This window comes from Rattus norvegicus, chromosome 8, assembly GCF_036323735.1.
Source record: "Rattus norvegicus strain BN/NHsdMcwi chromosome 8, GRCr8, whole genome shotgun sequence".
NCBI classification, from domain to species: Eukaryota; Metazoa; Chordata; class Mammalia; order Rodentia; family Muridae; genus Rattus; species Rattus norvegicus.
The window spans coordinates 117,849,410-117,866,812 of NC_086026.1; the positions used below are offsets into that span (position 1 = coordinate 117,849,410).

The 17,403-nt window shown below is 46.8% G+C and overlaps 2 protein-coding genes across 6 annotated transcripts; both read left to right on the forward strand.

The window, feature by feature from the left end:
* Positions 1-4,800: 4,800 nt before the first annotated feature.
* Positions 4,801-10,776, forward strand: Nicn1 (nicolin 1, tubulin polyglutamylase complex subunit). Of its 3 annotated transcripts, XM_039082065.2 has the most exons (7): positions 4,801-5,835; positions 7,545-7,721; positions 8,152-8,265; positions 8,671-8,742; positions 9,145-9,249; positions 9,324-9,361; positions 10,196-10,776. In XM_039082065.2, exons 1-7 carry the CDS (start codon positions 5,704-5,706, stop codon positions 10,221-10,223), a joined length of 666 nt encoding a protein of 221 aa, XP_038937993.1. In that variant the 5' UTR covers positions 4,801-5,703; the 3' UTR covers positions 10,224-10,776.
* On the forward strand, positions 10,291-17,283 carry Amt (aminomethyltransferase). 3 transcript variants are annotated; one of them, XM_063265321.1, is made up of 9 exons: positions 10,291-10,429; positions 11,414-11,581; positions 12,013-12,093; positions 13,148-13,279; positions 14,699-14,777; positions 15,047-15,192; positions 15,596-15,776; positions 16,131-16,286; positions 16,385-17,283. In XM_063265321.1, the coding sequence occupies exons 2-9, from the start codon at positions 11,468-11,470 to the stop codon at positions 16,561-16,563; spliced, it is 1,068 nt and encodes a 355-aa protein (XP_063121391.1). In that variant the 5' UTR covers positions 10,291-10,429; positions 11,414-11,467; the 3' UTR covers positions 16,564-17,283. The 3 variants fall into 3 exon arrangements, with proteins under 3 accessions (XP_063121391.1, XP_038937253.1, NP_001014026.1); XM_039081325.1 differs by lacking the exon at positions 10,291-10,429 and adding an exon at positions 10,776-11,311 and having other exon boundaries at positions 11,399-11,581; NM_001014004.2 differs by lacking the exon at positions 10,291-10,429 and adding an exon at positions 11,028-11,311.
* The last annotated feature ends 120 nt before the right edge of the window (positions 17,284-17,403 follow it).

Here is a 17,403-nt window from a genome sequence, read left to right on the forward strand (position 1 = left end):
TACTCTTTTCTGGCTTCCTCGGGTATCAGGTGTGCATGTGGTGCTTATGAAAATAAATACATTTTTAAAAGAAAGAAAGCGGGGCTGGAGAGATGGCTCAGTGGTTAAGAGCACCTGACTACTCTTCCAGAGGTCCTGAGTTCAAATCCCAGCAACCACATGGTGGCTCACAACCATCTGTAAAGAGATCTGATGCCCTCTTCTGGTGTGTCTGAGGACAGCTACAGTGTACTTATATATAATAAATGAATAAATCTTTAAAAAAAAAAAAGAAAGAAAGCAGCAGCAAACCCAAGGGCTGAGGATGATGTTACACAGTGTAATCCTTCATTCTGGGAGGCAGGGGAGTTAGGAGACTAAGGCCTGCATTGACTTCATAGTTTGAGGACAGCCTGGACTTCACAAGACCCTGTTGCAAAAACAAACAAATAAACAAATAAAATGAAAACTAAAAGGCCTGTCTTAGTGAGGGTTTTACTGCTGTAAAACCATGGCCAAGGCAACTCTTATAAGGACATTTAATTGGGGCTGGCTTACAGGGTCAGAGGTTCAGCCCAGTATCATCAAAGCAGAAGCAGGGCAGCATCCAGGCAGGCATGGTGCAGGCAAAGCTGAGAGTTCTACATTTTCATCTGAAGGCTGCAAGTGGAAGACTGACTTCCAGGCAGCTAGGACGAGGGTCTTAAAACCCACACTCACAATGACACACCTACTCCAACAGGGCCATACTTCCTAATAGTGCCACTCCCCGGGCAGAGCATATACAAATCATCACAAGGTCTGAACCCAAAGGACATTAAGTAAGGCTAGCTGAGGTTAAAGGACAAGCAAGCTTACAGGCAGCCTTCCCCAGAACTCGTAACACATTCTGCTGGTTTTGAAAACTAATGAGCTTCTCAGTAAGAAATGATACTAAGAAATGCAAAGCCAGTCATCCAGCCATCCAACCATGCCATCCATCCACCCATCCATCCATCCAGCCAGCCATCCATTTAGCAAATGCTGATTGAGGTTTGTTTTTTTTTTTCAGAGCTGGGGACTGAACCCAGGGCCTTGCGCTTGCTAGGCAAGCACTCTACCACTGAGCTAAATCCCCAACCCCTGATTGAGCTTTTATGATCTAGGATTTATGTATTTATGTATTTGTATTTATGTATTTTATTTTTTATTGTCTTGGTTTTTTTTTTAAAGATTTTATTTATTTTATGTATGTGAGTACACTGTCGCTGTCTTCAGACACACCAGAAGAGGGCATCAGATCCCATTATAGATGGTTGTGAGCCACCATGTGGTTGCTGGAAATTGAACTCAGGACCTCTGGAAGAGCAGTCAGTTTTCCCAGAGAGAGAGGCTTTGTCCTAATTGTTGGAGATATCACCATAAACATGAGAGGCCAAGTCCTGCTATGTAGTTGATGTTTGTTTATCAGTAGTACTGGAGATTAAGCCTGGGCCTACATAATGGTAGGCAAGTGGTCTATCATTGAGCACTGCCACCACCCCTTTTTAAACTTATTTTTAAGTGTTTTGAGTGTTTTGCCTGAACACATGTCTGTACACCATGCCTGGCATCAGATCTCCTGAGACTGGAGTTACAAGAGGGTCATGAGCCACCATATATATGCTGGGAATTGAACCCAGGTCCTGTGCAAGAACAGCCAGTTCTCTTAACCACCGAGCCATCTCTCCAACTCTTATTTTTCTGTTTTTTAAATAGACTCTTAAACAGCCCAGCTGTCTTTGGAATTGACCTTGCTATGTATCTGAGGTTGGTCTTGAACTCAGGATCCTCCTGTACCACTGGGATTATAGACCCACAGCACTACTCCATTTATTTATTTATTTTAAAGATTTATTTATTATGTATACAGCGTTGCATCTGCATGTACATATGCAGGCCAGAAGAGGGCACCAGATCTCATTACAGATGGTTGTGAGCAAGCATGTGGTTGCTGGGAATTGAACTCACGACCTCTGGGTGAGCAAACAGTGCTCTTAACCTCTGAGCCATCTCTCCAGACCCTATTTATTCATTTGAAAGGTTTCATTTCACTATACAGCCACGGTTTGCTCTGTAGACGAGGTTAACCTCAAACTTAGAGATCCAACTGTCCCTGCCACCTCCCTCTGGGTCACCTGAGCTGGGTGGTATTCAACTCCTCTAATCCCAACACTGGGAGGTAGAAGCTTAATCTCTGAGTTCAACAACAGCCTGATCTACAGAGTGAGCTCCAGGACAGCCAGGGTTACACAGAGAAATCCTGTCTGGAAAAACCAAAAACCAAAAACGTTGTACCAACTGAGCCATCCCCCTAGTCCCAGTGTATTTGTTTAGATCATTCTTTTTAATTTACATATTTGTTTATGTGTGTTTATTTATTCATTATGTCTAGTGTACGAGCTTAGACCAGAAGACAACTTGCAGGAATCTGCTCTCTCCTCACCTTTGAGGTGAGTTTGGTGAGTTTGAGGCATGGTGACAGAAGCTTTTTAACCTCTGAACTCTCTCCTCTAACCTGAAACAGGATGGTCCTGGAATGCACTAAGTGTAGCAGGCTGGCCTTGAACTCAAGGAAATACTCTTGCCTTCAACTTCCTGAGTTCTGGAATTACAGCTATATACCCCATGCTTAGCAAGAAAGATGACCTTAGATGTAAGTATACAAAGCGGTTACATGAAAAAGGATAAGAGGGTTGGGGATTTAGCTCAGTGGTAGTGCGCTTGCAGTTTGGTCCCCAGCTCTGGAAAAAAAAAAAAGATAAGAAATCTGTTCCATACAAATAATTATCAAAAGAAAGCTGGGGCAGCAACATTATTGCACAATACAACAGATTTCTGTGTGGTGGCACAGATCTCTCCCAGGATGGTGAGTTTAAAAGCTATATAAGAAAATTCAAAATTGAAACAAAGTATAACAAAACCCAAAACCTAGCTTAAGAGAATGGCTTCATAGTCAGAAAAGGACTAAAGAGAGTAGAATCCGAAACAAAAAGCAGGTTAGTCATTTCAAAGTTATTTTCTGTGTAAAGCAGATACAGGGAAGCAACAGTTAACATCATGTTACCATTTTTGTGTTTGGCTTTAGGCAGATGGGACACTATTGTGCCAATTCAAACTGGTCTGTTTGAGATAACTGGCTGTTATTTTTCTAATCCCGATTTCTTGGAAATTCAGATAAACAGTTTAATTTCATTTTGGTGACATGGACCATTAGTACGAGTGACTCCCTTTTTATTTTTAGCTAGACTGTCAGAACATGGTGTAGGAGCTTAACCCAGAAACTATGGCTTTCTATAATTTCTCCTTTAACAAGAGGACAAATTTGGCATATATCTATCATGCTGATATTTCTCAGGAACTCGCTTAATTAAAAAATTATTGTTTAAAGTTTAATTAAAAAGTATTTTGTGGGGGCTGGAGAGATGGCTCAGTGGTTAAGAGCACTGACTGCTGGACCAGAGGACCTGAGTTCAATTCCAAGCAACCACATAGTGGCTCACAACCATCTGTAATGAGATCCAATGTCCTCTTCTGGTACGTATGAAGACAGCTATAGTGTACCCATATCAATAAAAATTAATTAAAATGTTTTTTGTGCATTATGTTGTGTTTGGTACGATGTGTATGTGTTGGTACACATGCCTGTGCTCTAATATTTGGAGTTCAGGGAAGGATCTGGGTGTCTTCCTCTATGCCTGTCTGCCTTACTCCTTTCATGCAGTCTCTCATTGAACCAGAATCTCCCTATTTGGCTAGGCTGGCTGGCCATTGAGCTCCCAGAATCCTCTTGTTTCCACTCTGCCAAATGCTAGGATTACAGACATGCACAGTTTTCTTTTATTTCCAACATGGGTTCTGGAGACTTGAACTCAGGTCTTCAAGCTTGCATAGCAAGTGTATTCACTCACTGGATCATTGCGCAGGAGTCCCATTCCCCACTGCACATGCGCACATACGGGGTTCCTCTGTGTAGTATTGGCTGTCCTAGAACTTCACAGAGATCCACCTGCCTCTGCCTCCTGAGTGCTGGGATTAAAGGTGTGCACCACCACTGTCAGGCTTAGTTTTAAATTATGAGTATACACATCACATGTGTCTGTGTGGGTATGTACACATAAGTTCAAGCTCCCCTCAGAGGTCAGAAGACAGCATGGAATTACAGGCATTCACGGGAACCTGCAGGGAGTTTGGGGAACTAAACTTAGTCCTCTGGAAAAGCAGCAAGGGCTTTTTAACTGCAAAGCTATCTCTCCCGCTGCATGGGCTGAAATTCCTGACCATATACCTCAGATCTGTTAATCTTCCCAAATGCCTCAATATAAAACGTAAAAAGAAAACTGGGTAGGTTGGCGTGGTGACACACACCTTTAATCCCAGAATGAAGGAGGCAGAGGCAGGTGGATCTCTGTGAATTTGGGAGCAGCCTCATTTACATCTGTAGTGACATCTTGTCTGGAAAAAAAGATAAACAAATCCCAAACCGAGTATTTGCCTCCTCCCCAGTCAACCAATTTAATTGGGCTGTTATGCTTTCTTCCTTTTTTAGCCTCACATAGCCTAAGCTAGCCTGAAATCTGCTACCTAGCCTGAAACCTACTGAAGACCAGCCTTGAACGTCCGATCTTCTAGATTCTGCTTCTACCTTCCAAGTGCTGGGTTAACTAAAGCGTCACTAATGCCTGGCCTTTTATTTTTTGGACTAGATTTAGCTGGGGTTACAGGAGTGAATCAACGCACCTTGTGCCTCCACTTTTTTTTTTTTTCCCCCTTTTTGAGACAGGACTGATTTGGAACTTTTTTTTTTTTTTGGTTCTTTTTTTTCGAAGCTGGGGACCGAACCCAGGGCCTTGCGCTTCCCAGGTAAGCGCTCTACCACTGAGCTAAATCCCCAGCCCCTGATTTGGACCTCTTTCTGTAGCTCAGATTGGTCTCAAACACCCAGTGATTTATTTACCTGCTTCTGACTCTGCCTCCTCAATGTTGGGATTAAAGGCTTGCACCAACATACCTTATCTTGTTTGTATTTTTAAGAAACAATTGGGGGTTGGGGATTTAGCTCAGTGGTAGAGCGCTTGCCTAGGAAGCGCAAGGCCCTGGGTTCGGTCCCCAGCTCCGAAGGAAAAAAAAAAAAAAGAACCAAAGAAACAATTGTTCCAAGGCCAGAAGTGGGTGACAAATTCCTTAGGTCTGGAATTGCAGATAGCTGTACCCAGATGGATTTTGTGTATGCTACGGAGAGACAGTTTCTTTGTGTAACAACCTTGGCTGTCCTGAAACTCTCTCTGTAGACCAGGCTGGCCTCGAAGTCAGAATCCCGCCTACCTCTGCCTCCCAAATGCGGGACTAAAAGCAAGCGCCATCAACCGCCTAATTGTTTTATACATTTTAACCTAATAAAGTAGCCGAATTTAAGGAAGGTTTAAGCCAGCCCAAAGCATTCTGGATCTCTTTGATAAAGAACGGCTCGACGGTTGCCCAGAGCAGCCTGGGAGGGGCTTACAGACGTGTGATTGGTTGAAGAAGAACTTCCGCTGGTATTTCCGACTCTCGACCTGCCCTGACCATCGGGATTGGCTAGACTGTTACAAGCGTTATGTCGCCTGGGAGTTGTAGTTCTCTTGGTTGATAGGCGACGCCAATAAGGGCTAGTGGTTGGATGGAGACTGTTAGCGGTGATTTCGCTTGATTGTAGCCTCCCAAATCATGTCCCGTGTAGTGGTGCCCTGTCATGTGAAAAGCACTGTCGCCCTGCAAGTGGGCGACATGAGGACCTCCCAAGGTCGGCCTGGCGTGCTAGTCGTCGATGTCACTTTTCCCAACGTCGCGCCTTTCGAGGTGAGCAATCCCTACCACCCCCCACCCACCCCCACCCCCGCCCCCGCCCCACATAGATGCGGTCAAGGCTTCTGGGCGGGGAATACCTAGTAACTTGGGCGTTTCCTAGGCGTTTACACTGCCTCTAACGTGCCTCTTGCTTTTGCGAATTGGCCCTATTTAGAAGCATTTACAGTCTTTATTAATAGATTTTATTAAATAGACTAGTGTTTTCCGTTCTATCCTCTTCAGCGTCTCTACCCGGTGTCCAGGATGTTACTGGAAATATAATTTGAACCTCAGTACAAGTGAGAGGATATTTGATTTTGGCCATAGCTGGGATCATTAATGATGCAAACGTACCCATTCTGATGGCTCCTGCTACAGGTCAGGTGCAACCTAGCCTTCATCTAGGTCCTCCTAGTGACTTGTTTCCAATCCCTAGTTGCGCTTCCATCTCAGCTGACAGTGCCAGGGCCTTGCATGACCTCAGCACAGACAAAGCCTACCTCTAATGAGTAGGATTCTTTCTTCACCCACCTTCTTGGCCCTATATGCTTTGTGTTACAATATGTCATTCTCTCCCAAGATGTTGCTTACCATGGACTGGGGAGACCTAGTTAATTCATCTGACCTTGGAAAATCCGAGTTAGTGTGTTTGAGGTGGATCTTTGACATCTATATTTTTATTTACTTATTTAATAATTTTATTTTGGAAGGTTTATTTTAAATTTATGTGTGTTGCGTTTGCATGTATGCTTATATACCTTGTGCATGCCCAGTAGAAGTAGAGGCCGGAAGAAGGTTCTGAATCCCCTGAAACTGGAGTAATCCCCTGGAACTGTAAAGTGCCATGTAGGTGCTGGGAACCAAATCCTGATCTCTGTGTTTTGTTTGTTTTCTTTCGTTTTGAGCTCCATAGGTGACTCTGGTGTGCATCCAGTGATGAAAACTACTGTTATGGCAGTCGATACTGTAGGCTACCCAGCCTCCTGGCTCCCCATGCCCCTACAGTGCACTATCCTACTATTATTCTTATTCTGGTCTAAGCTGGCTAATTCTGAGAGAGAGGTGTGTGTGTGTGTGTGGGGAAGAATCTCTACTATTGCCAGGCTGAATGACAGGTTCTCTCACTGTGGTACTTTTTACAAAGAAGCTACTCTTGGGAGTGGTAGGGAACCGTTGAAATCCCAGAGTGGCTGGTCCCCAGCTCCGAAAAAAAGAACCAAAAAAAAAAAAAAAAAGAAATCCCAGAGTGGCTAAGAATAGCTGAGGCTTATCATGAACTTCTGATCCTCCTGCCTTTACCTCCCAAGCACTGAGATTACAGGTATCCATTACACGCCCAGTTTATGCAGTCCTGTGCGGTCTAGCCTGGAACTTCAAACGTGCTAGACAAGGCTAGCACTGCACCAACGGAGCCACACCCTCAGCCCAGGATATTACCTCACCTCCCTTCACTGGTCCACTTAGCGAGCTCGCCCTCATGGGGTTTCCCATGTCCCTCTTGTGCTTCCTTCAGGGTTAAGGTTCTGACCTCTGATACCATCTCGGATATGTTGGGGATGGTTTGTTTGCATGACTTACAGATCTGTGAGCACTTTTTAGGAACGCAAGGTTATGTTTGGGCCCCAGTAGTTGTTGAATTGGTTAGCAAAAGTATACATTCTAAAAGGAGGAGATGGTATCACTGGGCCTCCTGTCTTAACGGTGGGCTGTGTGTATTCTAGCTGCAGGAGATCACGTTTAAGAATTACTACACAGCTTTTTTGAGCATCCGCGTTCGTCAGCAGACCCTGATGCACACACCAGCCAAGTGGGTAACTTGTCTGCGGGACTACTGTTTGATGCCTGACCCACACAGTGAGGAGGGAGCCCAGGAGTATGTGTCACTGTTCAAGCACCAGGTCAGCTGGGCTTCAGCATGGCCAGGGAATCTTAGATAAGGAATCCTGCCCTTGGATTGGGCAGAAAAGCAGGAGGGAAGAGTGGGGCAAAACTGGGCTGGACTATGGCTTTCAGGCAGTTGCTTTGTTCTGTCCTTCATAAAGGCTTTGAGAAGCATTTGGTTTTACTGTAGATTGGGAGGTTCTTGGTAAAGGAACCGGGTCTTTTTTTTTTTTAATGTATTTGTTTTTTGAAAAGATTTTTATTTTGCTTTGTCTTTTTGAGATTAGGGTTTCTGTGTGTATCCCTGGCTATCCTGGAACTTGCTTTGTAGACCAGGCTGGTCTTGAACTCAGAGAAAGGAACTGCTTGTTTCTGCCTCCCCAGTGCTAGGATTAAAAGCACGCATCACCACACCCTGCTCAGTGAGTCCTTCTGTATGTGTGTCAGATGCTGTGTGACATGAACAGAATACTGGAGCTGCGTCTGATTCTGCGGCAGCCGTCACCACTGTGGCTGTCTTTCTCCGTGGAGGAACTGCAAATCTACCAGCAAGGACCAAAGGCAAGTGGCTCTCAGAAACTTACTGGCTAACTCTTTACCTTAAAAGCTTCTAGCTCTGGCTAGAGATGGGGCTCTAGGGTGGGTCACAGGCAAGGTTGGTGAGACTCCGAAGGAAGCCTTCATGGAGGCTGGAGTGTGAATGCAGGAGTTCATGATCAAAGGTGAGGTTCTGTGTCAGCATCCCCTGACCTTTGAGACCACTCACTACTTGTAGGAACTGGGATGGACTTATGTTCCTGGGTTCTCCTTCTGCATATCAGAAGAGTTTAGTAATTTGAGGGTCCCTTTGATGGTTCTGAACATGGATTTCCCAGAGTCTGAGACTCAAGGGTCCTTTTCTTTGCTCTCAGGTGCCAGAGCTCTTAGATTCCGCCTCATTCAGGTCTGTGTGCCTTTGCTTTGCAGAGCCCCTCCTTGGCTTTCCCCAAGTGGCTTTCCCACCCAGTGTCCAATGAGCAGCCTGCTCCCCGCCTTGAGGTAAGCTCTCTAACACTGGGTATTAACCATATAGACATGGTTCGAATGTTCAGAGCACAAACAAGTGGCCCTCTGGCTATCCCGGGGCTGCCTGGAGATGTAGCTCAGTGGTAGAATACTTAACAGGCAGGCACAAAGTCCTGGGTTTGGTTCCCAACACCACAGACATTTGAGACTACACCCACGACCCATGCTCAATGTCTTCTTGGGTGCTCTGTGGTCTTTGAGTCATTCCCTCATCCCTAGTTTAAGCATGGTTCTTGTTTAAGGAATATCAGGCCATCAGTGTTCTGCAAGTTATCTGGGACTGTTACTGGTTTCATCTGGAGTGTTCCATGTTTATACCTCTGAGGGCACTTCTGGGGAGAGATTCATGATCACTATTCCTTTCTTCTGGAGCAGGGTCTCCCAGACCCCAGCAGAGTCTCCTCTGAGGTGCAGCAGATGTGGGCATTGACAGAGATGATCCGGGCTAATCATACTTCCACAAGGATCGGCCGCTTTGACGTGAGTGATGGCGTTCCTCTGCCTGGCTTACGTTGCTTTGAGCAGCTCAGCACTGATGGTCTCTTCTGTTGCAGGTGGACGGCTGTTATGATCTGAATTTACTCTCCTACACGTAAGCAGCAGCTTCTACTGGAGACATTGGCCTTCTGTGCCCATCTAGGTGGGGTTTGGCCACCAGAGGCCGAAGCACGTTCCCTGTGCATCCAAGTTCTATCTGGGCAAAATCTACAGATTAGGAATTCTTGACATCCATCCAGTTGTTTTAGCATGAATTCCTCGTGGGGGGCACTTTCTGCCTTTGACTGTCCGACATGTAAATCCAGTCTCTTCCTCTCAGAATTCACCGGTTCGAATTAGAATCCTTGAATCCTTGAGCTCCTCTGGATTGTCCTGTCAATATGCACACCCCAGTCCTCTACCCCTTCCCCCATTGCCGAGATAAACCTGTCATATGTAGCTGAGGAAGACACTGCTGTTTTGACACTCCTGACCTGGGAAGCTTGGGGAAGACACACCCTCTATTCCCACCTCACCCCCAGCCTCCCTTTTGCTAATAGCCTTTGTCATTTCATCTTAGCGTTTTGTGAGTTCAAGAACAGCCTAGTCTACACAGTGAATCCCAGGCCAATTAGGGCTACATAGTGATACTTCATATTAAAAAAGAAAGAAAAAGAAGGAAGGAAGGAAGAAAAAGAGAAAGAAAGGAAAGAAGAAAGAAAATAGCCCCCTTTGAAATTGTCTGCTACCAGCCTAGGGTGTGAAGATGAGATTCCTGGGAGCTTGAATGCTTATGTCCCTAGGCTGGCTCCTGAAAAGTGTCCTGTGTCAGTTCTGGGCAGGTGCTGTTGGCACAGCCGGGGGCGGAGAACGAGTCCTCCCTCCCTCCGGCCTGTTTGTCATCAGACTCAGCATGAAGCACTTCCGTGTTCCTCTTCCCTTCTCTCAGTTGCTTCTGCCCATCCTGCCCAGAGTGACGAGAAAGCAACCCTGGGGGAGTGCGTCCAAACAAACGTCTCACTGATATTCACTGAGGCTGAGGCTCTCCATTACCCCAGAGCAACCACTAAATGAAGACGACTGCTGCTCTTTCCCGTGATCAAACCGCTTCCCTCTAGTTCTTCCTGGGAACTATTCTTAAGCTATGCTGCAAGGTGTCTCAGAACTGGAAAACTGCACATGAGTAAGTGCAGCAGTTCTGGGAAAGTCTGTCCACCTTTTGATAGCTACCCTGCATTCTTGCAGTCAGCCCTCTTAAAGGTCCTGTCTTCAGCTACAGGACGGTAGTTTAAGCCCCACTCAGTTTTTTTTTGTTTTTTGTTTTTTGGGTCTTTTGTTTGTTTGTTTGTTTTTTCTTTTCTGAAAGGATAATTAACACCGTCCTGTGTTCAGGGAGTCAATGGTCTTCAGAAGGAATGAGTAAAGAGGGTCCTGAGGTGGCAGGGACTGTGCATAATGCGCAGCTGTGTCCCTAAGTTCCCAGAGCAGGAGCTAGAGTGCAGCAAGATCAATAAACACTTGTGGAATACATGGCTGTGTTGGCTGCTTGTGCCTATGGGGAGAGCTAGAGACCATTATAAAAGACTAGGCCGCTAGGGTATGGTGCTGGCCCAGAGGGCTTCACCCTCTAGTGATCGCTCCACCTCCCACTGCTATTTGACCTGAATGTGTAATTCAGGCTTTTCCGCTGTTTGGAGAACTTTAACCTTCTGGAGGCAGGGAGTTCTAACCCCCAATTCTGGTTCTAGGCAGTCTATTCTGCTTCGAACCGCCTTTGATTAGCTTGAGGAAGAGCCTGAGGCCATCCAGAGTCCGCCTCAGTTTTAAATCCCAGCCTGCCCTATGGGCTTCCCGCCCCTTTCCCATCCCCTTCAGACTAGAAAGACCTGTCCAAGCTGAGGTTTGGACTACATCTCCCAGCGTGCCTGGCAGAGAAGTGGCCTCAGTGTGCCGGCTGCACCAGTTGCGGGTGACAATGCAGCGGACAGTCAGGGTGGTAGCCCCTCTGGGTTTTCGCCTTCAGGCACAACCCTTGGTCCAGAGTCGTCCATTCAGTTCTGTACAGGTGGGATAAAGGGTGCTGGAGTTTGTTACTGGTCTTGGAGAGTGGGGGAAGGAAACTGATGGTGAATGGGGCCCTGGTGGCATTAAGTCTGGCTGTCCACAGGATGGACTCCGCAGGACTCCACTCTATGACTTCCACCTAGCCCATGGAGGGAAAATGGTGGCGTTTGCAGGGTGGAGTCTGCCTGTGCAATACCGGGACAGTCATGTTGATTCACACCTGCACACACGCCGTCACTGCTCTCTCTTTGATGTGTCCCACATGCTACAGGTGAGTCTGGGAGGATTGGGCCTTCTTCCCGCCTACAGCACTGCACTCTGCAGCTCCGTTTGAGGATATCTTAGACAAGTCTTAGGGACTGTAGAGAGCTAACTCGGGAGATCCGATGATATATCTTTGATCTCTCCTGCCTGCTCCTGCGGTGTGTTTTAATGCCCTGGGGCTTGTTAGAGCAGACATAGAGTGGTTGGTTTGGAAATTGGTTGGGTATCTCAGTAAGGTGGTAGGGCCTCTTGAATTCCTAGACCTTGCTGGGAGGGATAGAGGAATTGAGAAGGTAGGACCTCTGCCCCATCCAGAACCAAAAGACTAATCAGTCGCTTCTGGGCGGTCTGTGTTGTGGGAGGCCAGAGGATGCTTGCCTTGCAGCTTTTTAGATTCCAGATATTGCAGTGGCCTGGGGCTTCCCCTATTTCCCCTAGACCAAGATATTTGGCTGTGACCGAGTGAGGCTGATGGAGAATATAGTGGTTGGAGACATTGCGGAACTAAGGCCTAACCAGGTAGGCCCATTTTATTTCTTCTCAATGGGTGTTTCTCGTCATGAGCCAGTAAACAGCTTAAGTCTTTGCCTCAAGTGTAAGAGGCACAGAGACAGGCCTTGATGGGTCTTTGGGTCATTTTCGGATATTCAGACAGCTTTGGAGAAGCACTATCCCAGCCTTACTCCACTGGGAGGCCAGAGACCACCGTTTATATTCCCTGACCTCTCATGCTGCCTATATCTTTGCTAATTAATAAAGTGGGAGCCTCTCCATCTTCTAGGCATATATATACTAAGGCACTGCTCTGGACCTGCTGAACCAGAACCTTGGTTTTACCAAGATCCCTAAGTGGTTCATGTGATCTATCAGTCTCAGATTTTGTCCATCCAGTAGCCAACTTACGATGTGTTTTTTTTTAAAGATGTATTTATTATATTTATATGAGTACACTGTAGCTGTTTTCAGACATACCAGAAGATCCCATTACAGATGGTTGTGAGCCACCATGTGGTTGTTGGGATCTGAACTCAGGACCTCTGGAAGAGCAGTCAGTGCTCCTAACCTCTGAGCCATCTCTCCGGCCCCACATGTGTTGTTTTTTTGGTTCTTTTTTTTTTTTCGGAGCTGGGGACCGAACCCAGGGCCTTGCGCTTCCTAGGTAAGCGCTCTACCACTGAGCTAAATCCCCAGCCCCGTGTTGTTTTTTTTTAACCGTTGCTGAAGGATGTGGTGGGAGCCTGTGATATCATGAAGGTGGTTTTTGAAGCCACAGAAGTTGGCATATGGGTGGAGTTACTGGGTAGGGAGAAGCAGTAGTTCCTAGGTCTCATAGAGTCAGAACCGAGTAGTGAGGGAGCTGAAGGTCCCACTAGTCTGGGGAGACTTCCCCCTAAAATGGGAGGGGTGAGGATTTACTTGACAGATGAAGACCGAAGGCCCTAGCCTTATACCTTTCACCCAGGGCTGTGTTCATGAGTTTGTGGTAGCTGAATGGATTTAAGTATGTTTCTGGCTCACGCTTGTCTTTGACTTCCTGGACATGGAGACAAAGGATACTCTGCTTTACTCATAGGGAACGCTGTCTCTGTTTACTAATGAAGCTGGAGGCATCCTAGACGACTTGATTGTGACCAATACTTCTGAGGGGCACCTGTATGTAGTATCCAATGCTGGCTGCCGGGACAAGGACTTGGCTCTCATGCAGGTATAGCTGCTGTGCTTTATTTTTTTTTTTTAATGTTTTGTTTTGTTTTTGTTTAAGATTTATTTATTCTATATAAGTACATTGTAGCTATCTTCAGACACACCAGAAGAAGGCATCAGATCTTATTACAGATGGCTGTGAGCCACCATGTGGTTGCTGGGATTTGAACTCAGGACCTCTGGAAGAGCAGTCAGTGCTCTTAACCACTGAGCCATCTCTCCAGCCCCGCTGCTGTGCTTTATTCTAGGTACTTTGTGTTATTTGTTTATAAAGAAGTTCAGTGTAGATAGGGGCTCAGAAAATGACTCTGGGGCTGGAGAGATAGATAGTTCAGTGGTTAAGAGCACTGACTGCGGGGCTGGGGATTTAGCTCAGTGGTAGAGCGCTTACCTAGGAAGCGCAAGGCCCTGGGTTCGGTCCCCAGCTTCGAAAAAAAGAACCAAAAAAAAAAAAAAAAGAGCACTGACTGCTCCTCCAGAGGTCCCAGTAACCACATGGTGGCTCACAACCATCTGTAATGAGATCTGATGCCCTCTTCTGGTATGTCTGAAGACATTTACAGTGTACTTATATATAATATATAAATCTTTTTTAAGAAAGAAAATGACTCTGAATAAAGGAACAGTCAATAGACTGAAGAGTAGGCCCTCTCTGGTACACACCAGAGTTTGGAGATGGGAACTAGAGGTGGAGAGATAAAGCTCACCCTGAAATGAGCATCTTCTGTTGAGGGGAAGGGTCTGCAATGTCCAGTCTATAGTGGGAGCTCAATAATGGTCGCAGACACTTGTGGTTTGCCCGGGAGTTATCTGTATTTTGATGCTAATTCCACTGCCCCAAGGATAGCTGCCTAGTCACTCACTGGGGAATAAGGTGACTTCATCAGAACCTTCTCCCCATTGAATTTGTAAAATACAGGTGAGGGGCAGGTACAGGATAGAAGGAGGCCTGTCATTGGAGGAAAAGGAAGGATGGGTGGGAGAAAAGTTTGAAGGAAGAGGAGGAGACTGGAACGGAGAGGAGAAAGGAGGAGAGGAGAGGGAGGAGAGAGAAGCTGTGGCAGGACAATATGGCGGGTGACGTTAAGACTCCACACTGTACCTTTACAGGTTGTTACAAATGTTCTTAAGGGATGGATGGTACTGGGCTTTGTATGTTTAGGTGGGCAATTATATCTTACCAATTGGGTCAAAGATTATTGTGTTGTGTGGTCTTTCATGTGTAGATTTAAGTGTAATGGAGTGTGGGGCGGCTGGTCTGGGCCACCATGGAGTTGGGATGTGTTTCTGCCAAGGTATCTAACAGATATCTTGGGGCACTGAGGTGCCAGACCTAGCGAGGTAAAAGACTAGAATACTTTTTTTATTTTTTATAGTTTTACAACAACAGACACTGATGTGTTTCTGTTTTATGTTTCAGGACAAGGTCAAGGAGTTCCAGAACAGGGGCCTTGATGTAGGCCTGGAGGTGGTAGATAATGCCCTGTTAGCTCTGCAAGGTGAGGGTGCCGGGGTGGACCTACTCTGCCTGCCTGGCTTTATTTGCATGGAAGCTATAGAGGAGGGTATGGATGGTGTGATGTTTTACACCACAACTCCAGAGTTAAGCATTGCTTCTCCCTTCACCTCCTGCAAGGCTGTAGGGACAAGGGCATTCTCCCTCCGCTTGCAGAATTGGACTTGCTTGGGACCTGTTCTGCTTCCTAAATAAGGGCTGTAGTCCAGGGGGTGTTGGGCCCGACTTCTTTGGTTGTTCTCTTTGGGCTAGGACCCACTGCAGCACAGGTCTTACAGGCTGGGGTGACAGATGATATGAGGAAACTGCCCTTCATGACCAGTGCTGTGATGGAGGTGTTCGGTGTGTCTGGCTGTCGTGTGACCCGCTGTGGCTACACAGGAGAGGATGGTGTTGAGGTGCGTCAAGAAGTAGTTATTCTACATGGTATCACATCCCTGAGCAGGAACATCTTAATTCAAGATGGCTAGGTTTCCATGGTGAATTCCAGGCTAACCAAGACTACATAGTGAGAGCCTAGCTCAAAGGAAACAAAGCCAAAACAAAATCCTAAGACAAGTATAGTTGTAAAGCCTTGATCAGATAGTACATGCCTATATTCCCAGAACCCGGGGAATAGAAACACTAGAATCATAAATTATAGGCCAAGCTTGGCTAACTGTCTCAGAAAGAGGCATAGGAGTGGGGGAAATGGGGGATAGACTGCAGGGGCAGAGAGTTTTACTCCTATGTGACCAAAAGTGGTAAAAGGAGTGACAGGATTCAAGACACTGCCCATCTGCTCTCTGTTCCTTCGTGCAGATATCAGTGCCAGCGGCAGGAGCAGTCCACTTGGCCACTGCTCTGCTGAAAAACCCAGAGGTAAAGCTGGCAGGACTAGCAGCCCGAGATAGCCTGCGCCTGGAGGCTGGCCTCTGTCTGTATGGGAATGACATCGATGAACATACCACACCTGTGGAGGGCAGCCTCAGCTGGACACTGGGTGAGCTGGGCTGGCCTTCAAGGGGTCCTGAGAGCTAGAATATCCTTTAGTAAAACCAGCTGGCCCATGACTGTTCCTGAGGTTGTATAGGCTGGAAGGGGTGACTCAGCCTTGCTGCACCTTCATTCCCTGAAGGGGCTACTGTGGCTTTGCCTATTATAAACTGAGGATCCTACATATGGCTTCCAGAGGGTGGGTGATGGTTGGTTGGCTGACTAATTTGGGGGAAGAATAGAGCCCAAGAGTCCAAGTGATGTTTGATGGCTGCCACTTGGGGTCTTAGTAGTAGTGAAGACTTCCTGTGCTTAGGGCTCTGGTGGACTACGGCTTATAATCTGGTGTGTTATGTTCCAGGAAAGCGCCGCCGAGTTGCTATGGACTTCCCAGGAGCCAAAATCATCATCCCCCAGCTGAAGGGTGAGGTGCAGAGGCGACGTGTGGGGTTGATATGCGAAGGGGCTCCAATGAGAGCACACAGTCCTATTTTGAACACAGAAGGCGCAGTGATTGGTAAGTGGTCCAGGATGGGGACACTGGCTGGCCGGGTGTCTTGGATAGGGTTATTGAGCTGGCAGAGTGGTGTTAACCTATGGCCTATGCCTGGACAGGTACAGTGACCAGTGGCTGCCCTTCACCCAGCCTGAAGAAGAATGTGGCGATGGGTTATGTGGCCTTCAAGTACAGTCGGCCAGGGACACAGCTGCTGGTGGAAGTTCGGCGGAAGCAGCAAATGACGGTGGTTAGCAAAATGCCCTTTGTGCCCACGAAGTACTATACTCTCAAGTGAAACAGCCCATGGAAAAGCCCGTCCTCCCGCAGTGTTTCTCTAGAGGGCTTTCCATAGTGCTTAGTCAGATCAGTGGAGTAGCACCCCCTCCCCGGCATGGAAGCTGAATGAGGTTTGCTGGGTCTGCTTAGGGGTGGGGGAGAGAATCCCATCTAGACTCTCCCTTACGAGCCACTCCAATTTTAGGGCCCAATTTTTCAATGATGAATCACCATACTTAATGTTTGTCCTATTTTAAGTCCACAATCCCACTAACCTTCATCTGCCTGGTGCTGGCTATGGAACAAAGGTTTGCTCTGTGTGGAGGATAACACCTGTCCCACCTACCTCACTATGGCTTCCCTAATTTCAAAGGACTATTACTGTGGGCAGTGTGGGCTTAGGCACCTTCTCCACTTTGCTTTCCATGAATGTACACTGAAGCCTTTTCTTAGATAGAAATGACTCCTGACTCTGTGTTGGCTGAGGCTGTTCCTGTGTGCAAACACAGGGATGGCTAAGCAAACATGGGACTCACCCTTCCACATTCCCAAGTCAACCCAGCCTACTGTGCAGTCAAGACATGGCAGGGTTAGTACTTGCACTGACCTCGGTCGGCTGTTGTCAGTAATTATACTTTACTAACTCTTTTTTTTTTTTCCGGAGCTGGGGACCAAACCTAGGGCTAAATCCCCAACCCCCTTTACTAACTCTTGAAAATTAAAGTTTCTTTCCTTCTTATTTGCCATGGTCTCTAGCTTTTTTGTTGTCTGGTCACTGGATTTCTGGGGTATCTTCTTAGCTCCCAAGACAGACTCTGAGTAGGATCTCCTTGAAAGGGGCCAGGTATATGAGTATATG

Bases quoted from the DNA above. Each gene is read 5' to 3' on its own strand.
- Nicn1 (XM_039082065.2), top strand. From the start codon at position 5,704: ATGTCCCGTGTAGTGGTGCCCTGTCATGTGAAAAGCACTGTCGCCCTG. The intron at 5,836-7,544 runs GTGAGCAATCCC...TGTGTATTCTAG, and splicing joins CCAACGTCGCGCCTTTCGAG to CTGCAGGAGATCACGTTTAA. The intron at 7,722-8,151 runs GTCAGCTGGGCT...TATGTGTGTCAG, and splicing joins TGTCACTGTTCAAGCACCAG to ATGCTGTGTGACATGAACAG.
- Amt (XM_039081325.1), top strand. From the start codon at position 11,222: ATGCAGCGGACAGTCAGGGTGGTAGCCCCTCTGGGTTTTCGCCTTCAG. The intron at 12,094-13,147 runs GTAGGCCCATTT...CTTTACTCATAG, and splicing joins CGGAACTAAGGCCTAACCAG to GGAACGCTGTCTCTGTTTAC. The intron at 15,777-16,130 runs GTGAGCTGGGCT...GTTATGTTCCAG, and splicing joins CAGCCTCAGCTGGACACTGG to GAAAGCGCCGCCGAGTTGCT.